This window comes from Falco rusticolus, chromosome 4, assembly GCF_015220075.1.
Source record: "Falco rusticolus isolate bFalRus1 chromosome 4, bFalRus1.pri, whole genome shotgun sequence".
In the NCBI taxonomy this organism is placed as follows: Eukaryota; Metazoa; Chordata; class Aves; order Falconiformes; family Falconidae; genus Falco; species Falco rusticolus.
In genome coordinates this window covers 35,381,161-35,406,143 of record NC_051190.1, presented here as the reverse complement: position 1 = coordinate 35,406,143, position 24,983 = coordinate 35,381,161, and the positions used below count along the sequence as shown (strand labels likewise).

The 24,983-nt window shown below is 38.2% G+C and overlaps 1 protein-coding gene across 3 annotated transcripts in view; it reads right to left on the bottom strand.

The window, feature by feature from the left end:
* Positions 1 to 24,822, bottom strand: part of PDXDC1 (pyridoxal dependent decarboxylase domain containing 1) — a 32,228-nt gene extending 7,406 nt beyond the window's left edge. Inside the window, exons 1-18 of one of the 3 annotated variants that reach the window (XM_037383406.1) lie at positions 24,515 to 24,821; positions 17,182 to 17,255; positions 16,565 to 16,630; positions 15,199 to 15,282; positions 14,195 to 14,341; positions 11,695 to 11,884; positions 9,864 to 9,932; positions 9,248 to 9,326; positions 8,355 to 8,439; positions 7,466 to 7,514; positions 7,257 to 7,358; positions 6,942 to 7,067; positions 5,608 to 5,658; positions 4,301 to 4,364; positions 2,851 to 2,939; positions 2,101 to 2,206; positions 824 to 995; positions 50 to 168 (exon numbers count right to left, since the gene is read on the bottom strand). In XM_037383406.1, coding sequence (XP_037239303.1) covers positions 50 to 168; positions 824 to 995; positions 2,101 to 2,206; positions 2,851 to 2,939; positions 4,301 to 4,364; positions 5,608 to 5,658; positions 6,942 to 7,067; positions 7,257 to 7,358; positions 7,466 to 7,514; positions 8,355 to 8,439; positions 9,248 to 9,326; positions 9,864 to 9,932; positions 11,695 to 11,884; positions 14,195 to 14,341; positions 15,199 to 15,282; positions 16,565 to 16,630; positions 17,182 to 17,255; positions 24,515 to 24,535 — 1,693 coding nt within the window. In that variant the 5' untranslated portion in view covers positions 24,536 to 24,821. Of the gene's footprint in view, positions 1 to 49; positions 169 to 823; positions 996 to 2,100; positions 2,207 to 2,850; positions 2,940 to 4,300; positions 4,365 to 5,607; positions 5,659 to 6,941; positions 7,068 to 7,256; positions 7,359 to 7,465; positions 7,515 to 8,354; positions 8,440 to 9,247; positions 9,327 to 9,863; positions 9,933 to 11,694; positions 11,885 to 14,194; positions 14,342 to 15,198; positions 15,283 to 16,564; positions 16,631 to 17,181; positions 17,256 to 24,514 lie in introns of all 3 variants that reach the window. The other 2 variants (XM_037383408.1, XM_037383407.1) reach the window with 2 other exon arrangements.
* Between the last annotated feature and the right edge of the window lie 161 nt (positions 24,823 to 24,983).

Below are 24,983 nucleotides of genomic sequence, written 5' to 3'. Positions count from 1 at the left end.
GTAAAATTACTATTGGCTTGAACAGAAGTTTTTTAAATGGTGCAGTTACCCAAAGAAAAAGTGAGATCCGACTCCAGTTCATTTAATTTTTTCAGTAGTTCTGTATTGATTTTTTCTAGTTCTTTTTCTTGTTTGTCATCGTTCTTCCCATCACTGTGATAGCTGTATCTTCAAACCAAGCCAGAAGATAGTAATTTCACTTTACAGTACATACAAAAATACATATACACATTTAGCATATTTCTGCAACGTCTGTATTTCACAAACCAAACATCTCAGGACACTACAGCTTAGATCAGTTAAGTTTACTGGCATCTGTAATCAGAGATTTTGGGGTGGGGCGAGCTTGCTGCTGCAAACTGAGCTGAACCCAACAGATTTCTAGGCAATATATTGATTATCCTTCAACTGTTCTGACTACATAATCCTTCCCAGAAGGCTGTATCAGAGCATCAGAACAGACACCTGAAGGGGTTTTTGGAAGTGGTATTCCATATATAGGTGAATCCCATTATAAATAAAAACATGAGTTATGCTAAATACCATAGGATGCGCTTATATATTACACATCCATCTAACAGATCAACACGCTGCCTTCAACATTAGAACTGTTGCCCTAATTTTGCTAAGATAACTCTTCAGCTTTTCTTTAAAAGAAATAATCAAGAAACATTAAAAAGCACTCAAAAGCTTCAATGGGGCGCAAAGCCAGATAATAATCAGCAAACATACACCCAGATCACCACTGAAAAGACCATGTATTCCTTTCTGCTCGTGCACAGTCTATCCAAACACATAACGAAGAAAACATTGGAAAATTTACCTTACAACACCTAATCCTGGCCAGCTAAGATCTTCAATATACAGCAGGCCTACTGTTCTTCTCACTTCTTGCTCAAACTCCTCTCTCAGTTGCAGTGTACTTGTCAACACTGGTATCTTCATTTTCAAGCAGTCTACTAACTGATCAATATCTTGTATTTCAGTTCCTAAAACTAAAGAGCTGCTGTGTTAGTGTGTGACAAAAGTGAATGGATATCACGTAGATGTCTGAATTAAATCTGTAAAGACACTCTTAAGTCAATCATAAATACAATTTATAGATAGTATTGAAATATCTTGATCTGTGTGTTTTTCCTTCAGTCATCTATTCCCTAATACACCAAAATGGAGAGTGCTAAGGATTTCATAATAAGTAAGCTAATAAAAAAGGATTTTTCTGATGTTACAAACTAATAAGGACAATACCCTTTTTCATTACTCAGTAGCTAGTATCAGAAAAACTCCTCCTCCCATAGACAAGCAGAATATGAATTAGCTTCCGTGCCCATTTAAAACAAAACCAAACCAACCATCACAGAATAATTTTATTCTAAAATCTCCTTTTCTGCGTGCACCAGGATCTTCCCACATCAGCGTCAGATGTTTGGATAGCCTAAGGCACCCACCCCACACAAGCTAAAAGGAGGTACCATGCATCACCCTGAGCCCCTGCAAGTTGCTCTGTGCATCTGCTGAGTCTAAACAAAGTACATACATAACACAGGGCTGGCTGAAACATGAAACTTAAGACACTTTCCAAAACACAGATTTTTATTTCCCCCTCCCCCACACCAGTAATTATAGAGAAACCTAGAGGTTTAGTAAATAATTCTTCTAGTTAAGTAGCTATGTTTTGAACACAAGCACCATTTCAGTGTTGAAATACCTGTGCAGAAAGGTCAAGCATCTTGTGTCAAGCAGCCGAGAGAAGGAAAGGTGGAGACAATTTATACTTCGTATTTCTTTTATAACTGTTAGAAAGAAAGAGCTTCTCCCCTTGCTTTTCCTAATTAATTTAAAAAATAATCTGTAAAATTCATTCTCTGCAGAAATAGTGAGGCAACATCACCCGTAACAGCTGAGCTACCACTAACGTACTGGCTGCCAAGGCACAGCAGAACAATACAGCTGAGAGAGTTTCATTTGTAGGAAAGTTCTCACCATAGCAGAATATACTAAAGAGTTTCTTGAGTATATCTGCTTTAACAGCAGGAGATTGATGTACAGTTCTACAGCAAATCCCAGTTTTTACAAGGGGCTGAATTAAGTGAGCATTACCTGCAGATGTCATTAGTGGGCTAAAACGCACACATGTGCCTTCATCTTCCAGTTCTACCACATCAACTCCACTGGCAGGAACCAGCTGTGCCAACTGCTCTCCTAGCTGAAGGGACAAGGCACGGTTAAAGAAACATGCAGAGCATGACCTCCCGCAGTCACTGACTCGGGCTAGGCTCTTCCCGCAGGGGAGGAGAACCACACACTGAAGACTTTTCTCCGTTGCTCAAAATCACTTCTTGTAACGAAAAAAGTCAGGACAAGCTCCAAGTGTTACAAGTCAAAAGTCTCTGCAAAATTGTCACTGTCATTAAGTATGTGTGGTTACTACGCATTTGATCCAAAATAGTTACGTGCTCAGCTCTCTGAACGCACAGGTTTCTAGAATTCTCTTAAGATCTGAAAAAAACCCACCTGCCTATTCATAAACACACAGACACCGTCAATGAAGTACCTAGCCGATTACAAAGTTCTAAAGTTTTCACATATTCCCACAAGACCAACAGCTTCAGATGCAGTAATAATTTCAGAATTACAGGTAAAATAATCTGAAATGTTAAAGCAACTTTGCTTCAGAACAAATCCGTCTTTTAGATCCAAAATACCCGATATCCTTTTGCAGAGGATATTGTACCAAGAATAACTATCAAACTAGTCTACCAAAGGTTTTATTACCATTATTGATGAGCCCCTGGAAGCATCCCACTGCCCCTTCTTTTTTTCCTAAAGAGAGAAAGCATCCATTCTTACCCACTGATTGAAAGTGTCGTAAATGTGTCTTTCGTTGCTTATTATGGGGTGCTGAATAGTTGAGGCCTGTGCAGCATGTGAAGTTTGATCTGAATCCAAAGATACAAGAACCACAGAAGTGGATTTTTATTTACTTAATTAAAGAAAAGGCAACCTAAAATTTAGATAAAAGACAATTACATTTCCTAGGTAATGCAACGCATCTACACAATGTACTGGACCTCAGGCAGACTAGCAAGGATTATGTATTTTTTTTTTTTTTTTTAAGGCATCTGGAACATTTACTAGAAGTAAAATAGAGTTGAATATACTAGTTTTAAAAATAACCATTAAAATACTTCTCTCAGTTTTGAGGTTCAAATGCCCCAACAGAAACAAAACCAAAAATGTTTTCACAAAGCAAAATCCTGTCACAGCAGGCTGCAGTATTTAATTTGATACATTCAGCTACCTTTTTTATCAAGTTTTAATGATTACTTCCTGTTCTAAACCACACAAAAACAACACTAAGGATTTAAGAGTCCAGTATATGCATAAAACATGCTGAAATAGCTAAACATCTCATGTGCTTATAATTCAGGCGGGTGACTTCTCCCTAGCAAAGCTTTTCAAATCAATGCTTCGATGCACAAAGCAATCCACCAAGTCACTGGACCTGGATGAGTGGGTTTACTTTGTGAGTGCAACCACTGATTAGACTAAAACCAAAACAAATCCTCCTTCATGCCCAACACAAAAAATCCACAGACAATTAAAATCCACACTCATAACAAAACTACAAAGTTTTCTAGGAGTCTTCTGCCTCCTCCCAGCTGGACGTGTCCCCGCCCTCACATGCGCACATACGAACAGCACATCTTCTGTTTTAACTCAGATGACAAAAATCCTCTTTCCCAGAGAGCACGTCTGAGTAAGTAAGTTCTACTCAGAGCCATGTGTGGCGTGGCTACTGCACACCCGCGACAGCATTTCCGGAGCGGTTCCGAGGCTCTTCTGCTGTTTTTAAAACTATCACAACAGCAGTTGTATAACAGAAATACATGGTTCTTGCAACTAGCCACTAGAAGTTTAAAAGGAACAGAAAGCCTAAGCAAAACCAAGGAAGATCTTCCCCCATCAGCGCACTCAAGCACAGCTTGCAGCTTACGAGGCTTCCATCATCTGCTCTCAAGATCAAAATCATATGCAAATCTCTCCTCACTCAAGAAAGCAGAAAATTACTTGTTATGAAAATTTAAACCACTGCAGCCTAGCTAAAAATAAAAACTGTCACACGTATGGATTCTATTCACTGGACTACAACCAGAAATCACCATCTTTTTTTGAGCATGTTACACAAGAGAAGTGGGCTACCTAATGTTTACCTCATCAAAATCATTTTCTGAATTAGTAGATTTAAAAAAAAACTTAAGAGTTTTTTTTGGTTTTGTTTCTAAAATACATCACATACCTCTAGCTGAATATTCCCGGAAGAACTTGAAAACCACCACTGGTGAACTCAGTTCATCTTCAACCTTAACAAAAAACAAACAAAATACATTTTCATGTTATTTTTTTCAAGACTTTTTTTCAAGACTTAACCCTGTGTATAATTCCTTAGACTTCTGAGCAAAGCAGATCATTTTGCTTTGACAGCAATAACAATGTTCACATTAGCTTAGTATCAGAAGTTAACTCCAGGAGTGCAGGTAACTGTCTCTGTAAATACACACAGAAAAGTAAATCATAAATCCATACAATTCTGCTTTAACTGAATAAAGATATGCATAATTAAAATTTGGGCACTACAAAGCAAGAAACCTAAGCATGTTCATTAGCAGATATACTGTATTAAATAGTTGATTTAGCTTCACGTATTTCCAGATAGTAACACTAAAATAAACACTCTTGGAAATCACCCCAGAATCACTGGAGAACATCAAGGATTACAATTGGACCTACTTTGGGGATAGGTGAAACGAACTGGGCAACTTCTGGAGGCCATCTGAGGCTACTTTTCACAATCTTAGAAACACAAAACTTTCTCCCCACTACTGAAATAATAATTTCAGTAATTTTAATGTATGATTAATAAATTATAATAAATAAAATAATAAATTCAGTTTAAAAAGAGATAACGCTCTTAGAAAAACAATTTTTACAAAAATGGTTGTTGTCACTCAGAACAATCCATGAATTATCTATTGCCCCAGAAAACTAAGCTGATTATGTTTTCTATACATTAAGTGTCAATTAAAACTGGGGGCAGAGGGGGAGTAAACCCACCAAGCCCTGCTGAACAGGACGTCTCACAGAAACTTGATTTGGAATGAATACATTAGATGTCATTTCTGAAACTATTTCTGGTGTAAATACCTCAGTTGGGATCATTTTTGCATGCCATTTCACAGGGTGCGCATTATCTCAACAGCAGGGTAAGATGCAGCCAAAACGTATTAGAGAGGCTTATGCAAACTGGCTTCATAAAAGCATTACTGAACAAATTCGCAGTTTAAATGGAATTAAAATCAGCCTCTGGAAACAAATTCTGGATGTTGTTCTGCAGGCTCCACTGAGAGCATGAGTGCACTGCAATCGAGCAAATACTCACACAAGCCACACAGTTTCACTGAAGAACAGAACACAGAAAGATACCAAGTGTCTTCAACACAATGGCTATGATTTAAGTAATATTTTAAAAGAGTTTTTAAAAAACAAAGTTATCCTTATTTAACAAAGACTAAGCTATACAACCAAAATATTAAATGCAGACTGTACCGAAGTTTTAATGAAATCCAGGTTTTTCAAGTTTTCCAGCAACCTTTGACTCTAAAAGACCGCAGCAGAAGGGAAACAAAAGGAAGAGACAAATGCACAGCTTTAGAAGTTGAAAATTATTCTGAAAAACATTAAATAGTCACTATCATAACTTCTATTTCTGAACAACCCCCTACAACACATCAGACATTCATCCAGTTCTTACTTGCAAATTTAGAATGCAATGGAAAAATATTTTCTAGTTTTAGTAAAACACTGACTACAAAGCGATTTTCATTGAAATAAAGTCTTGGTGTATTTGTTGACAAAGTTTCAGAGCCACCACAACTCCACGGACTAACTAAAGCACAGCATGTAGCAGAACAGTTAATTTTCTCTGAGCTACCATAGCAACCGGTTATGATGGGGTTTTAAATTATTTTCGTAGAAAAGACATTCTTACATTTTGGTTTAAGTCAATAGACTATTATAAAAGCTAAGATCCATCTTAGATGCACAAAATCTTAATGACTAATGATACTTTGTCAATCTTTTAGGACATTCATGCCAATAGCTTCTTCACTACGCATTACAGAAACCTTCCATTTCCATTTTGCTCTTCTTTGAATGTTCTGTAAGTGCTTTTACCTTTAAGGAAAAAGGGTTTGCATACAAAAAATGCATTTTTTTAACTAACACATTATATTGGACCTTAATTTTTAGAAGGGTAAGGACTCAACTTCAAAAATAGTTCACTTGCCACTGTATCTGAAGAAACGTTTTGAAGTACTTTTTGTCAGGCATTTATAAATTATTATTACTTAAGTCCATATGATGGCAAGTAGAATAGCAAAATGAGCAAGTCCCTCTCTGAACAGCTTTCAAGCAAAGTAGTTAAAATAGAGAAGTAACAAAAAAGGAAAGGATTATGTTACTTCACTGTTTAGAAAGTAAATTTTATTTGGTCTTTTTATAATGAGAAATGCTTAATCTTTTTTCTATTAGATTGTATAAGTACATCCTTCCCCCACTTTACTCTGCTTTCACAATTGTAACACAATATGAACCAATATCCTATACTCAACAACGACAGTATTTTTAGTTGATTCTTCTACAGTGCATCACAGTAATCAAAAACATTTATTAACAGCTATCATAAAAACATTCCTAAGTATAACAGTGTTCTGTGATAGCCATCTGGATATTGCCGGTACTATGGTTGCTATCTGAACTTTGCTGCTGCCTGGAGATTCAAACTGTTAAATCAGATGGTGAGGACTCTTAACAACAGTCTCCAACCCATACTCGGAGAAGCAAAGTATCCATAAACAATGTGCCACCAAGCTGCTGCTTACTAGTTGTGAGGCACGCTTTATCCTCTCCACGATCCCATCATGGCCCAGGTACTGCAGGGACAGCCACAGTGGCAGGGCACGGAGCTTCTCCACGGGCTGACTCGATGTCAGCCCAGCTGCTAAGGACTAAAAAGGAAAACACTATTAACGTCTCCAGTTATCCCATTTTTGCCAGCTTATGGAAAATGTCACAGCTTAAACAGGGGAGCTTTTGCAAATAATAACTTAGGTAACTTGATGAAGAACAAGACACTACACCATGACAAAAATAAAGTCTCAAGATCATAAGAATAGTGACTGAAAGGCTGAACATACCAAAGATGGATCCTCATGTCTGTAGAGTGTCACTGCAGGTACAGCTGGGAGACCCAGCCAGGAACCCAGAGTAAGAGTCATGCTGTCACATTTTGTAGCAGCCTGAAGTTCATTACAATAAGTAGAATATAAGCCATATATTATTTGATTAAATCATGACCTTAAAATCTAGAGCACAGTATTAAATTTTTAGATATATTAAAACATACCAGTACAGAAGAGGAGACATAACCCAAAGCCAAAGTTGCCAAATTCACACTAGAAAAAGAAAGCGATTTTTGCACATATTAAATGTGTATTTAAGAGACAGCATTTTGATCTTCAGTTTAAATATTTCATGTTGATGTGTAAAGGGAGGTAATTTTTGTTCATAGATTTTTCATTAACAATGCAATAAACGTTGCTACTTGGTATTCCAAGACTGAAAACCCAAAAGTAAAAACGCATTTTAATCTAAAAACGTTTCAGATCAACCTTTGAGAAAAATCATCCCCCAGAGTCCTATCCATAATTCAGCACCAATTTGGTATCAGAAATAAACAGCATGCAAATACAAAACTACGCAATGACATATCAGGAGAAACAGAGCCTCTGCTCCAGGCTCAAATAAAAATAATCTTGGAGCACTGAAGCCTTCAGGAACGTTGTCTGAGTTCCTGGAATTTCCTCTCTGTTTAACCTTCCTCCCAGTTATGTTGGCACTGTGCTTGCAACCTTCATTGAAGTGTCAACTCTTTCACACTCATTTCTTTCTTCTTTCTCATTCTCAATCATTGCTGCACAACACCTCCCCTAACTTGTCCTGTACGGCCTTTTTATTCATATTCCAAGCCCTTCAAAGCAAGGGCAAGATTACCATCTGAGCAAAACCAGCCACGAACACATGCTGAAATAATCACTCTAATTATTCCTGTATATGTAAAACAATTTGTATCCCATACAGTGACACAATTATAACCATATAAAATGCTTAATATGACAAAACATGAAGATGATCCTATGGTGCTCTACTAGCTGGTTAGCTGTAAAATTTATGTGCTGCCCATTAGTTAGACTTTTTAATGAATATAGTTATACAGAAATACATAAGTTTCATACCCTTCTACATGGAGCCACATATTATACTGCTCACAAAGCTCCTTCAGTCGGCCAAGTTTATCTGTGTGCCCGGCACCTGGTGTCCCTTTGTTGAAACAGAAAAAAAGGCAATGACAAAGGATAAGCATGCAAACTAGGACTCTACATAAAAGAGTACCTCTGGTACTGTTGTCAAAAAAAGTCAGACAAGAGCAGAAAAGAGGATGTTTAAAAGAGCCTGCTACATAATATTCTTATCTGGTTCATCGTGATTTATGAACAACTGGAATTCTAGACAAAAAATAAAGATACTTGTTTTGCTTATCAATGTACATTAGAAATACTTAGAAAGTTAGATGTCCCAAGCACTAAAAGACTCAGCAGACTCAGCTAAGAAATGCAGACATTCTTAATTTGTTCAAAGTATGACCTCAACTAAAGGAAACGAAACCAAGATTAACATCTCAGATATTTTTCCAAGTCCAAAGCAATTAACAGTCACCTCCTTCATTTGTACTTAAAACAAATTTTGTTCATGAGTAGTTCCGTTTGACTAACTAGAAGAAAAAAACCATTTCTAAAGCTAAAGTTGATGACACATCCATCAAAAAATCCTGAAGTGTTAATGTGAAACTGATTTTCAACAAAAGATCTGCACTTATTAAAGTAAGTTCTAGTCATATTAATACATTGACTGACCTACGCAGAACCATAGCAGTACAATCTAACTTTAAATCAGTTAAAGAAAAACCCCTCTAGACAAATAATTATTGTGAGGTCATTAAAATATTTCCTGATATTTCTTGACATGTGACCACTAAGCTGTTTAAGAAAGTATTTCTTATTTTGGATTTTATAAATACTCATGAAATAGCATGCTGCTTTTTTTATTATTCTTTGTCCATAGCACTTACCAGCATTGGCCACAAGCAACAAAGGCAGTTTTCCAGACTCAACATCATCTTTAATCACTCTGTCCAACAAAGCAACATCCTGTTATCAGTAAGAAAAAAGATACGTATTCATAAATATGTCAAACACCACAGAACTGTTTCTGCTGAACTGCAAAATGCATTAAGAGTGAAAGTGGACAGCACTCAAGTTCTGGAAGACATTCTTAAAATGTCTTTGTCTGTGGCTTGCAGTTTCTTCTTCTCCAAGGTAAAACAACCTGAAGGTCAGTGAAAAACGCAACACAAATATATCACGTAGTTTGTAAACATACCTCTGACTACGTGTATTCTAGAAATCTTGGACTAAAAAGATTTTTAGTCTACTGCTTTGTCCTACTATATGCCATTAGAAGTACCTAGCAAATTACAAGACCAAGATACAAGCTGCTGGCTTTTTAGGAGACTTCAATCTATGATTTGTACAGCTGTAACATGGAAGACTCAGAGGTTGAAAAAGTAAGTACATGAATAAGCTCCTCCTAACACCTTACTTTATATTCATTTAATGAGGCTTTTCAAAAAACAAAAAGAAAAAACCCTACAAAACTAAAAGAGCTCTTAAGGAAGACGAACTTACCATTTGGTGTTGAGATCCAAACATAGTGTTACAAGGCACACGGCACATGCAAGAAAGGGGTAACCCTAGCTGCAACAAAAATGATGGAATTTCAACAGCTGAGACACACTCATTTCAAACATTCACAGAAATATACAGTGACACAAAAAACAGTAAATGTGACAATAAAGAGATGGATATTACATTATAAAGTAAATTTCGTGCTAAAACTTATAATCAGATTAATAGCAGATAAAGCACAGGAGAAATGGGAAAAAACAGTCAACTTTTGGTTAGCACGCCAACTGTGTTCAGTTTTTCTAATGAGATACATGTGCCCTATGCAACAGCCTAAACTCAATCCTCTTTCTTGGCCACCCCCACAATTAATGCATTCTATAAGCAAACGTGGGATTTGTGCATGGGCCATGTTCCACTGGAGGTTCACAGTCACTTCACTACTGAGTAGCGCACAATCTGCCTACACTGCTCATACAGCTCAGCTGACTATTCATGCTGGTAAGTCTGAAGTTCTTCCTTTTATATGGAAGCAAATTCCAGACAATTTTTGCACTGTTAAGGGGGAGCTGGGGAATCAAGGTCTCTTACGTTTTGATCTTTACCCTGGAAGATCACTAGAGAAGTGAAATCTAGTTGATTACACTCATCACTGCACAGAAAATTCAGCAAATTAGAAGAACTACGGTTACAGATTATTTTTTTTATCCTTTCATTTAACAGACACTGAATTAATGTCTGACTACTCAGTTCCAATTGTCTGCTCTACACCGTACACTAGTTCTCAACATCTAAGATAAAACGCTATCGCTTTTAAGTTCAGTGATCTCCTAATATGGACAGGTTACCTTATAAACAAAAGATAAGGTACCACTGTTATTAGCAGTATCTCCTCTGTACTCTGAAGCAAAGGACTCCCAAAATACTGATTCTTACAGTATTTCTTGTATCAAGAAGTTTCAGTCAATAACTACATGCAACACTTGGCTTACGGAAGACACAAACTTATTCCAATAAACTTTTACTACCTATTTCTCAAGTCATTTTGTCTGAGACCAGTTCCATCTACAATACCATTTTTTTTCTCTGCAGTCTGTATTAAAAATACAGTTAAAATGTTAGTAGTACCTCTCTCTGCCTTCTCCAAAGACTTGAAAACCAAAGACCCTAAGAACTCGACCAAGTATGGTTTTACCTCAGACCCCCTTCCCCTCCCATCCTCCATAGCGTTGCTGTTTAGTCACGTTGCTGTTGTTTCTACCACAAGGAAAAATAAGTCTTCAAAATCACCAAAGTTACGCTTTTCCTAAAATCAACTTTTTTGAGGCCAAACCTCAATCCTCATTCCTCAAAATGCCCCTTTTCATACTGTGCTTCAACAGGCAGACACACCATCCTAAGTCTTAGAAATGTGTGTAATTTTATAAGCTATAAAAAACTACTATGTCCATGGAAAGGCAAAGAAAGCGAGAAGGATGAAGGGAATCTGCTCACAAGTAACATCAATCAAGCGAGCACGTGGAAGGAACAGGAGAGCCGCTGAGAAAGCCAGCTCAGCTTGCATGGGGATACACATATTCAGTCAGCACAGTAGCATTGGGAAAAATCTCAAGAAGCTTTACTTCAACCAGTGGAAGTTCCAGGCAGACACAATGATCTAAAGGAAAATTTTCACTGGCCCCAACCAATTTACCAGACCGCTGCCCACAGTGTACCAGGCTACCACAAGTACCACTCTCTTGCAGGATAAGTCTGAATATATTTTTTAAATCTACATTTCAAGTAAGCAATATGAAGCCAGCTTGCAGCTAAAACCCCAACAAACTCACTTTACCTGATTGCAGAGAGCTTGGCCCAAGCCTGTTCTAGCTGCAGAACTAATGTATATGACAGGCTGCTTAGCATATAGCACGTTAAATCCTTCTATTGTATAATCTTCATAGCGTGTGTGAATAACCAGTCGACAGATTTTTAGGAGACCTTCACGATCATCTTCATGGTAATATGCTGATCCATTTTCATACCTGCAAGAAAAGCCAAGTAGATATAACTAACAAAACCAATAGCCAGTTTCGTGACTAAAATAACGCTGACCAGCAAAATAGCTCACAAGAAGACAAAGAAGATAGAAGAAAAAACCCCTCTTTTCCCAGGATAAAGTAGAGGAAACTGATGAGACAGGCTGAGATTAACAATGAGGGAAGCCTAGTATATACTTTTATTTAGACTCAGAGATAAAGTAAAAAAGAAGAAAAATCTGGGTTCCTAAGGACTGCCTTTATAGAGCGCAAAACCTTGCTTACAAGGAGTGGAGCAGGGGAGGAAACACACAAAAGGCCTCATCTGGTTTTAATATGGATGATGTAAATTCTAGACTGTTAATTTGAAAGAGAATGCAACCTGACATGCTTTAAGCTGAGTTAGTAAAATTCAAATGAGACACATGAAGTCAGGCAAATGGCCAGAAACTTGCAAACTTTATTATTAAATCACAGATCAAGATATTTTGTAATACAAATGACATCAATAAATTTGGGTATGTTAGAGAGTTTGAAAGTAAGACCACAATTTAGTACGATCTATTCAGAACACTGCAAGACAGCATTCCAGGTGTTTTAAAATACATGAGTTACACAAGTACCTTTTTCCCCAGGAATACTGTAATGATTTTATGGGTATTTTGCCTTCAGTCTGATTTCTTAGGCATGTTTCCTTGGGGCTCGTGTGTCTGCTCCTCCCCCACCTTTTTAAACCTTTCTATGAAACTCAGATCAGCACATTAACATTTACAGTCAAGAAATGGGAGCAAAGTAACCAAAGAGATAAGGTATGAGTGTTCCACACTGAGGGCAATTCCCTCAGCTGTCTTTAACTACAGAAAAGGAAACAGCAACAGTGAAAGCAGCAGGTATGTCAATTTATTAAGCAACTTGCAAGCTAGATTTTTCTTTTAGCATTTTTGTACAACATGTAAGTCAGTGGTATTGCACAATTTAAGAGCGGCATCTACCAACAAATTTACACAAAGGCCCTGAAACATCTTGGGTTATCACAGACTGATGCACAAATACTGCTGAGTATTCCAGAGTTAAACTCCAGAATGACCCACATGCAAATGTTTACTTCACCTTTACACAACAGTTCTGTGATCTAACATGGGCAAAGGGAAATTCCTTTAGTGTTGCTCATAGCCACATAAAATGTCAACAAGTATGAAGCAGTTCACAGCACAGTACTTGTTCAGTGCTTTTGCCTATAGGTCACAAAACTTTGGGGACCACAGTACAATAGATACCCAGCATTAACCACAAAAATCACAATGTTATTAAATATTTGATTCAAACCAGAAACACTTATTTTTGTTAGCCATGCCATTTGGAAACATCACTGACATGCTCCTTCTATATGCATACATTTGTCGAAATAGCTGGATTACCTGCAACTTCTCAAATTTCATCATTGCACAAGGTTTCAACATCTTTAAGTCAAAGACATAAACATAACCATTCAAAGTATCAAATAATTGTGATGGAAGTGAGCCCATCAACATAAGAAAAATCCTTTGGAATTCTAACAACTAAATTTGGGTTAAATTCAGTTATATTTTTACCATTTCATCTTGCACTGTGCTTAAATAGGCAAATCTCCTCAGTAGCACGTGCAAGATTTACTGAAAGATACAGTATGATGAGAGGGAGAAACTGATGGGTTGTGGGGTTTTTTGGTGGTGGTTTAGTTTGGGGTGGGTCTTTTGCGCTTCAGGAAGAAAAAAGGATTTTCTAATCAGTGAATCCCCCTCCAACACCAAACACAGCTGATTCCCATTCTTCTCTCATGGAACAGTTTAAGACCTCTATGCTACATGATGAAACAGGCATTTACAGAAGATTTCACTGTACTGTAAGTTTCAGTAGTGTCACCTACCATACCTGGAAAAATAAACTAGATCCAGAAAGAGCAAAGGAAAAGTTAACTGAAAGTATCTTTTAAAAATATGAAGTACCCTAGGGCTCAGCAACACAGCATATGCCTCAAGAATTCAGTCAAATGTTTGACCAACTGTATGTCTGCTACTGTACTTTGGCCCTTAGCTCCACCATATAGCCCCCATAAAAGGATTTTTATGGCAACCATGTTCCTAACAAATTCCTGCCATTCAACAAGCAGTCTTTTTTTTTTTTTTTTTTAAATTATGTGATATGTTTCAGGCCTTTCAAATAATATTTTTAAGTCTGTGGCACAGTGGTTTCTTTTGTTGATATCTTTAGTCCAGTCACACATATTTTTAAGCAATTATTACTACCTAGTCATACATAAGTTATTCAGTTACTCACCTGAAAAGCCGGCAGAGCCAAAGAGTAGTATCAGAAAGTATCCTTGTTGTAAGTTTTCTCAGTCTTTCCCTGTCCAGCACTGATATATAAGCAGCCAAACTATGTCCCAGTAGAGCCATGTGACCCTGTTCACCAACGTTTTGAAGTCTGCAAGCCAGAACAGAGTAACTGCCAACTAAATACAAGTCATGAATATTACTGTAATTTTAGGCTTGTGTGTTGTTACTGTAGAGTGGCAGAATTTGCTGACAAGCAACCTGAAATATTTAGGCGAAGTACAGCATACCACAGCCACCTTCCTGCCGTTGCATATTACATACTGAAACACCAGTGCAGACAAAACCACTTTCACTTGGGAGCCAATCAGCCAGCATGAGTTGGAACTAAGCACCTTATCTGCATTGGGACTTTAAAGTGTATTAAACACGTACCTTTCTCTCCTCATGCAGAGAAAGGTCAGTAGACTTATTAATATTTTTAGAGGCACAGCTTTCATTAGTTGGGGGTTTTTAGCTTGCATTTATTTGTATTATTTATTTTTTATCCCCAAAGTGTTTTTCAAATGTTAGTGTTCAATAATCTTCTGCAGATTAGTTAGCATTATTTCCATTTTACAGAAAAATGGAAACAAATATTTTTCTTTTTTTCTTTAAAAATCTACCACGACAGATGGTAAAAAAAAATTATCGGTATTCAAAGTTTTATAAGACTTTCAGACTTAAAACAACTTTCAGAAAGTAGAAAACAAAACCAGCTCTGTCACATCAGGAACAGTTCCCCTGTATAATTCCATTTAGTAATTAGTAATGAAATTTTTATAATTTTAAGAAAGTGAAGCCTCATGCATTATTCTGGTTCACTATATAGTGTATGTTGCCTTTAAAAAGTTACATGGTTGCACAGTATCTTTACACTTTAAAACACGTAAATGTCCAAGTTCAATAATAATCAGACTATAACAAAATCAGGTATCCTCCACATACAATAATTCACATTGGCTTTACCGGTAGGCCTGTGAAGTTTCCTCTTCCTCTTCTCCATGCATTAGGTTCTGAACTAACTGAAGTATGCTCACCATATCCTGGCCACTGGCATACCGGGGAGGGGAAAACAAAAATCCCATTAAAAAAACCCCAAAAACACAAAAGAAAGTTAAGCACCAGCATCTAATGAAGAGACCATTTGGAATATCCCACGAGAAGACATGAAGACAATACCGCACTTTTACAGAATGCTGAATATAGCAGCAAAAATAATTTCTTGCTCTCAAAAAAACAGATCATGAAGATGAGGTTGCTGAATCAATTAATTCAAAACCCTACTTAATTTTAACAGGACACTTCAGTGAGTACGAACTCAGACTCACAGAAAAACAAATCACTGAAATCTGAAAATTTGGACTGAAAAATTTGACTTGATAACATTTAATTACTTATTGCTACACAGCAAAGTAAGGTAACAGCTAAGGATCCAAATTTCTCTTCATGAGATCCAGTTTCAGCTCACAAACTCAGTGCATCTGTTAAACAATTACCTACAAATACTAGTTTCTGGCAAACAAAAGCCTTGTAGACTTCTGATATGATGCACTTTAACATGGTAAAATTGGAAAAGACCCACAACACTTCAACTTGCAAAATTTGAACTAAAGCTTACACTCTGACAGCTGAAATTGCTTTTTATTCCTAGAAAAGCTAATTCAGTGTCTCCACTCAAAAACAAGTTTCATTTATGTACACAGAAGACTTAGATTTTGCAACACTTTCTGAAGTGCTAGCTTGGGCTCCTGCAGGATGGTCTTCCAAAGAGACTACAACCAATTTAAATCTTACACTTTCAGATACAATGACCTTACTTGACTTGTGCACAAGAGCTCTGTATTTTATTTTATTTTTTTTAAGACAACTGTGCTGAAAAGGTGGGGGGTTTTGTTTTGCTTTTGTTTTGTGTATTTTCGGGAGCAGGCAAGGGGGTGTTTAAGGTTTTCTACCTTATCAGACTCAGGTGGGTTTTTTTTAACCTGGGTGTTTTAATGAATCTTTATTCTGTAGCACAAGCTTATCTATGTTTACTTTAGGTCTCAATCACAGCTGTAGACACCAATATTTCATTAGATTCCAATAGCTCAAAGTTTCAGTCACAAAGGACAAATAGTTGTTTTTAATTTTTCCTACGTGAGTATGGAAAAAGTTGGCGTGATGACAATATTTTTTTCTCCCATGTGAGTACGGAAAAAGTTAATATAATGCCTGGCCTAGTAAATGTTCACATTTGCATTAATATAGAAGTTGCTTGGAAAACAAATGTGTTACATATATTTTACAGATCCTGAAAAGTCAAGAGTATTACTTAAAAATTGTTGTTGCCTACCTGCCTTGGAGTGGTCCAGGAATATCCTTCCGTGCATACTTCTTTTCATTTTCTTCCTCCACTTTTCTATGTTAAAGACACAAGAATAAACTATGTATTTAGTTTGTGGTTTATAACATCAAATATGTAGTTGACATTGACTTGCAGAAATACAAACTGATGTGTTTGTGATCTATTTCACTGACAAGTGTTTCATAAATAAATCAGATGAAACCAACACAATAGTTTAACTCAGGCTTTGAATTAACGAGTTCCTAAGTTCTGGAGTTTTAGTTCTTTAAAAGAAACATGTCAAACTTACAGAAGAGCCTCATATACATCGGAATTAAAAGTTACTTGCACAGCAGTAAGAAAAAAAATAACTAACTAACATAACTGAAAAAACAGACTCACTGGACTTGCTCTGAAGATTACAGAACATGCATTAAAAATGCACATTTATTTTAACAGTCCCATCATTTGAAAAACAATGGTGATTTATACAGGTGTAAGCTTCAGAATGACAATATGACCTTAAACTACTACAATGTTTATTTAATATTAATTATCCACCATTAATAATCCTCCCCTTAGCACAAACAGCTATTGGTTTTGTAGTTGTCATCCCTTGCACATACCTTTGATTGTCTTCTAGCATCTTCATTGCTTCGTTCAGATTCTTTCCCATTTCTGCTAGAGTAGGGTCGACCATCTTTCAGGGAAAAAAGTAACAACTTTTAAGAGACCAAACCCCACTTATCTCACTGCTGTCCCCACAACATCCTCAATACAAATTCATGCATCATCCAGATTCTTGTAATTCATCTGCGTGTACTCATTTAAAAATAACAGTATGTTGACTATCCTGAACTCAAAATGTACAAAATGAGAACACATTAACCTAAAATAACTCAAAAGAAAACTCAATTATGATGCAGATTTTATTATTGATAGATCAAAATTTTTTCTCCACAAGGAAAGCCAGAACTTTCTCCAATGAATAATGAAAGGCCATCAGAAGGAAGAAGGATTTGAAAAATACAGGGTGTTCAAGTGCTCATCATGCTTTAGCTAAAAAATTAAGTATGTGCCACTTTAGTCCAACTGAATGATTGTCTTTTTCATAACCATTCTACACCAGCAATAAAATTTCATAAAACTTCAACTATTCCCTTAAACGTAAAAAATTCACATGCAGTCCTACCCAAAATGAAGAAAAAAACAACCACCAAACAATAACATAAAACCCAGATACAAAAAAACCCCAAACAAAATAAAAAACCTGCTAAAGGACACCCTAATATTTCTATAGAGTATGGAAAACAGATCGATACCCCAAATACAATCACGAGTCTTTCGGATCTTTCAAATCTCATTATTCAGAAAGAATCCTTTTACTTCACTTGAGAATTTGTGTTTCCACACCAAGAACTCCACTACCACGTTCTCACCATGTATAGACTCTCATTTAAAAAAAAAACCAAGCTCCCCAGCCCCTTTGCCTAACAGTAACGGGAATAAAAAACCAAACACCACCCAATACCACCAAACCAGAGCGATCAGTGAGTGGTTAAGTACAACACTATTCTTTCAAGAAGCTTACTTTCTAGAAAAGAAGTTTTTTGGGAAGCTAAACACTGAAAAATTTGACCAAGATAGGGTTTAGGTCACTGAGTTATGATGCAAATTCAAGGGGAATTTGCATAAACTGACAGCTGGGTGTTCTTTTTTAATTTATTTTAGATTGCCAATTCAACTAAAAGGTATTCAAACATGTTCAAGTCATAATTCCTAGAAGGGGTTAAAAAAGCCAACATTTCTTACCTAGGCAACACAAGCAGATATTTAAGACTGCTGTAGCAAAGACACAAATAAAACAGCAGCCTTCCCTGCCACTTTCAGGTTTCCCTGTCAAACTTTTAAAACAGCAGTTTTCAAAACAGATGAGAAAACACCTAATCCAAATAGTCTTGTAAATATTTTCCTATTTCTGGTACCTTTAAACCAATTTTTAACTTTAACTTATTGGAGAGATGTCCTTTAACTAGACAAAAAGAGTAACACTGACCTGGCAGAGCAGGCAACTTAAGCCAGACTGATGCACAGCAAAGCTTACCCTGCAGCAGCGACAGCCCTCTAGCTGCACAACGCGGGTCAAAAATCCTGATTTCACTGCTGAAACCAGGTAACAACAGATACTTGTTACAGAGCCTGTCAGGATGGAGGAACTTTAAAAATCATTCAACTTGCTTCCCCTGAACCAGTGACAAGTTCAAAGACAACTAAGTAGCATTTTTTTTAAGATCTCCTTTTGCTTTGAAGAAGTCTTTTATGAACTTTAATCCAAGAAGCCTGGCAGATGCTTGTGACACTGACAAGAGATCTGGACAGGAACGTTTATACATTTAAGGATTAGATGCCATCTAGAAGCTTCCAGAGAATGTGAAATATATCATCTGGCAGAGTCTGATTTACCTGTAGCTATCGATATTAAATTATATTTGATAAATTAATACACCCCAGTATGAAGGTAGAAGGTAACACCACTGATAAGACCCGTCACATTAGACGGCAAAAAGCCTAAAGATACTCAGGTGACCCTGTTACAGAGTCCCTTCTTGCCTCCTCTGCTTCCCAAGTGTACTGCAAGCATAGCCTCCGTAAATTCAACATCAACCCTTTTTTTCAAGGGATTGCCCCACATACCAAAGCCTCTAGTAGTTAACTCAAACTGCTGCAAAGACTGGAGGGTGGGGATGCTGGCTGTTTAAAAACCAAAACATGTTTAATATTTAAACTTACACTATCCACGCTGCAGGGATGTAATAGCTTGTCTACTACAGTATTTGAGAAGACAGTATTGCTAAAGGCCTGCACATGCTTTCCACCACTGCCAGTGGAAATGCACGCAACCGTTGCACACCTGCAGCACTGGCAAGTATGTTTGTTAATTCAGATGCAGACACAAAACCAAATTTAATCACAGCATGTAGTGGGATTAATTTACATGAGGATTTTACACAATTTTCATCAGAGAACTGTTCAAAGACTATTTTTACCAAAAAATTTAGAGATTTAACTCATATTATAGCAAGTGGTAGGTGGCTGAAAGAATCAGTAGCCAGGCATGGTCACAATGGATCAAACCAAGACTGATAGCTCTCTGTAGTCTGTTGCTTTAGAAGTGGCCAGTAACAAAAGTTTGGGGGAAGAACAAAAGAACAGTGCAAGTATTCAGCAATACTTTCGCCACAAGAACTCACAACATTCAGCAATAAATGTTTTTTTTACACTTCTGGCTTCTACAACACCCATGGGCTACGAGGGTCACAACTTAATTAAGCACTGAGTGAAAAAGCAATACAAATACAAGAAGTTCAAGACCTCATTACAGAGATTAAAAAAAACAACTCACACACTGCAAGCACTTGATACTCATAATATATATATAGCTAGAATAAAAATCTAAATATGGTCATTGGCAATATTTCCATATATTTTCAGTGGTTTGCAGAGTCATACCACATCAAAGAAACTCTGAAAAGAAAACTTACTTAAAAAACAAAAAAGTTTTGCTCCTGAGAGCCTTAAGGGAATAATTGACTAGAGACAATTTATTGATTGTGACTATCTCACATACTTTAATTCAGGTTGCCATAAAACATGATCAGTGGCTGGAAGGCAGTTATTTGCTTGAACCTTCCTCAGCATCACATGCAAATATTCGAACAGATCTGTTGTAGATGAAGACAGAAGATGCAGAGGCATTACAAAATGGGGTCTGAGCTGCTTTTGTTTGTTACTAACACAAAATTCACCTGCTGGAATTACATAAGATGTTAAAACCTGCACACGCTTACCTTGTGACTCATCCCATCTCACTTACTAGTAATTGCAGATGCATTAAACCCTTCTGCCAATAAGCTGGCAGAATAAATACATAAAATACAGTTTTAAGTGTCCTAAGAAGTTACATTAAGCTCCATAAAATGCTATGAAATCCAGAAAGTCTCTGAATTCTGATGTGGGCTTAATTGGAAAATTAATCTCTTGTGCTTTTTTCTACGTGCTAAGTGAATATACAGCAGCTTATTTTCTCCTTCAAATTATGGGAAGCAATAAAATCCCAAACCCTTTTACCGTTGCATACTGAGTTTCATATATGCTTCCTCCTCTGCTCACAGTAGCAGGGGCACGGTGGTGGGAAGCAGACTACCTACTTATTTTAAGCAGCAAGAAAAACGGGTGTGGCAAAGTCACAGCAAGAAACCATTCATTTAACAAAGGCTGCTGAACACACTTTAATAACATGCCATAATAAAGTAGTATGTTGCTTTAGTTTTCTCTGTAAATGAGATCAAGTGCATATAAAATCCAATCAGTAACAAACTGAGTACTTTTTTCATGTTCTTGAACCGTTTTTAGGACTCGTGGACGAGTTCTTGAATTAACTACCTCCTGAACCACAGGACACCACACTTTTTGAGCTGGTTAAAACAGCTACATTAAATACTACATTAACTGCATTACTGCATTAAGTTTCTGTGCTCAGTCCTTTCCCTGGTATTACAAGATCTGACTCTGATCACAGTTAGGTGATCCTTTTGACCAGATGAGTTACAAGACATGCAATGTCCTTTCAAGCTCTAAGGAGGACCAGACATGGCTTCTTCCTTCAAGGTGTCCATTCAGCATCCTAACACCCTCCTGCCTCCTTCAGCCCTTCAAGGACCCTGACACTCACTACCTTGCTGTGACTTTTATCATTTATCACCTTCAAAATGTATCAATCCAATTCACTAAGGTTAACTTGCAATAGGTTACTTCCCTATTTTGTAACTAATCCATTACTATTTTTAAGCACTCTGAACTGTAAAACTGTTTCTGGTTTTATAGGCACAATGTCACACCTTGCAGTCACCTGGCAACTGGGGAAGTTGTGATAAGACTGAAGGGTAATTACAAATTCAAAAAGGAGAATGTTGCTTCTTATACCAATGTTTTACAATCTTGATTTTGCATTTCTGTAGACTGTACTCCTAATGTAAGAAAGGGATGTTTTTTCAACAGTCCACATAAACTATTCTGTGTGCCAGGAAACTCACAAGTTCATTACATATTTCATGATAAGTACACCTCGTTTTCCCACTACATTATTGTATTTGCCCACAGGGAAACCCTACCATCAAAACCTGTTTTCAATGCAAATTAATCTCAAACAATATCAGTATTCTTCAGCCAAAAGAACAGTGTGTTTATTCTTCAGGGTAAGAAAAGTTTTAGCTAACAAGAAAGCAGCCACTTCATGACTGTTAGGCTTGAATGAAAACGGCACTGTATCACCACAAAGCTTCTGCTTATAGATATTTGCTCTTTTATCACTTCCCTGACTTGCAGCAGGATTTGCATGCAGATCTGCTGTCACGGGTTTTCTGTTAACTACCACAACATCCTGGTAACTTTATGCAGTAACAAAAGACAAAAGTCACAAGAGGAAAAAACCAAAAGAGGAAAAAAAACAGTTTTTCACATTTAGGAAAAAGACTGCTGTAGAGACAGCAAAAAGTTTCAAGGAAAGATTTTGCCCTGTTTTACCATCGATGAAGTCACCCAAGTTGAAACTTAAAATGTTAAAATCCTTCAGAAGATTGGTCACTTTATCAACATAAATGTTTGCGTTTGTGATAGATTGATTAGCCAAACTTCTGAAATTTAACACAGGCTTCCAGAACAACTTAAAATTGCAGTTCACCCCAAAAAAAAGTTTCTGGATTTCAAATACAATTCATTTAATTATACCACTTATGACACACATTATTAATACATTTTAAAAAACCCAAACAATTGTCTGATAAAAGAAAGTTAACGTGCAAAAATCAAACTATGAGATTGTTGGTGTATTCTCCTGTGTGTCAGATTCTACTACAGTTTTCCTCACAATCCTATCGTGCAATATTTTCAATTCTCAGGAAGTTTCTCATCTGCTAAAAAAATATTTTTCCATTCACAAAAACCTTGTAGTTATCCAGCATCACCAAGCATTACAACCAATTGAGTGATTCTACCAAAATGCTTTCTTCATTACGAAAAATACAAAATTTTGTCAAATTTTAATAAAAGCTAAAAAGTACTTATTAATGGCATCCCAATAAGCTACATGTATAAATGCATGAGGATGAGAGAATCCATGGTTCAAATAAGAGTCCCAGATGTATTATGATAACGCTTAAAATAAGCAGACACACATTCTCTGAATATAAACATATCCCAACTTGGATGAATTTCAAATTTATTTAGGAAGAAGACTTGTTATATATCATGCTGATGACTAAAGTGCAGACTGTACAGATTTACAACAACCTTAACCAAAGATTATTTCAGGAGGGCATTAACTGCTAAACGGCTAGAATACAATAACTGTATCGTGGCATGTTATTACAGAGAGGACTACAGGTTTTATCATACAGGGGGAAAAGCGCCATGATAAACAAGAGAGAAGGTAAAGTAAACAATAGCTCTTCATACACGCCCATTTGCAAGTGCGGAAAACTCAGACATGCAAGTTTTTGCAGGGCCCTCATCATCATAGACTGTTCCATACATCAAGAATACAAGTAACCAAAATATGGACTTTTATCCTGCTAGGATGTTTAGGTATTTAATTCTTAGATAGTGTTTTTATTGCTTCTTATGATGACCTATTCAAACACAGTTTATGGCAATTTTGTTGGTACTACGGAACAAACACTTGCCTTGTACTAACCTGTCTTCTTTAAATAACTGCATATTGTACCATTATTCTGCCAGAGTCCAGTTGATAGAGACCATATTCCAAACTAGCATATTCAATTAAGTTTTATTTAAGTAATTAAAAAATTTTGGAACAAGCAGCAGTCACTGTAACTTTTGTCAGCACTAGTAAAGAACTAGAGCTTTTAAAGGCTACCAAATGCTCTTTTAACACTGTATTTTTCAAGTGGATTGTAACATCTCAAACTATTTTGCTACCAACCCATTAACTGCATCAGGAAGACACTTCCTGAACTTCCTATTAGTTTTACTAGAGCACATCCCATTCGAACTTCTCTAGACAATTCCAAAGATGACATAAAACTGAACATGTTGCGTACAGTAAATGATGCAAAGGCGAAGAATGCATTGATATCTCTTAAGCACATAAAGCATAAATTATTTCAAGCGTATACTGTCCTCAAAGACATACAACAGTGGCGATAAGCTATAGTAGGAGCAGCCACTCCAGCCCAACACCCCGGACAGCTCTGAAACACCGCAGGTGCCATGACAGCCAGCAGAAGCGTGGCAGGTCCCACATCGCCAGATTCTGACTGACTCACAGTGACAAAGGCAAAATAAGTTTTGTGGGTCACCTGCAGTATTACAGAATCAATATTTGCCTTGTACAGTACGTTGGACAGAGGAGCGCAGACACAGGGCAGCAAACACCTCCAGGGTAAAAAGGAACAGTAAAACGGCGTTTTCTCTACTATCCTGCTGAAGGCTAACATTCCCAGGAAATAAGCTCCATCTTCCTTTTTAAAAAAACAAATAAAAACCCAGTTCCTAAAGCTTTTCCTGACCTAAAGTTATTCGGACCTTCCATAATGTGGGACGCTGCCAGAGCCGGCGCTGACCCCGGCGGCGAAGGCCAGGCGCGGTGGCCGGGGAGCGGGGGCACGCCCGTGGGCTCCGCGGGTGGTCCACGGCTTCCCGAGACGAAGTTGGCTCGGGCCGTGCGGCACAGCCCCCCTCGGCAGAGACAGCCCGGGAGGCACCACACCGAGCCCCGGACCCTCCCCGGGGCGCGGCCCCACCGCCCCGGCCGCGCCGCGCCCGCTCAGGCCCGCTCGCCCCTCAGGGCCCGCCGCGCCTCGGCACCCCTCCGCCCGCAGGTGCACCCGCCCCACCACGCCGCCCCCTCCCCGCCAGCTAGCCCCGGCGCGCCCCGCAGACCTTCTCCAGAGAGGCGTCCATAGCCCGCGGGGTCCCCGGTGCGCGCCGCCGCCCCGCCGGGCACTTCCGCCTCAGCCGCGGCCGGCTCCACGCTGGCAGCGCTGACGAGGCCGCGGCGGGAGGGGCAGGAACGCGCTCACCTAGGGAACGGCGGCAGGCCCGCACCACCGCGGCGGACGGGCGGGGAGGATGCGGGGCTGCGGCAGGCCGCGGCAGCAGGGGCTGGGGGGAGCGCAGCCCGCTCTTTCTGCCCGGCACGCCGCCCGCTGCCGCTTCCCCCCCCGCCCCGCTCCGGCTGGTGGAACAGTCCCGGAGCACGACCGGGGAGGTGACAGGTACTGGCGCATGCGCAGTGAGGCGGAGCAGCGAGGCGAGAGCTGCGCGGGGCGCTGTGGCTTGGAGTCCCTGCGGCGCTGGGCCGCGGCAGGACGGTACCCTGGGAGGGGTCGGCATGGCTTCAGCCTTCACA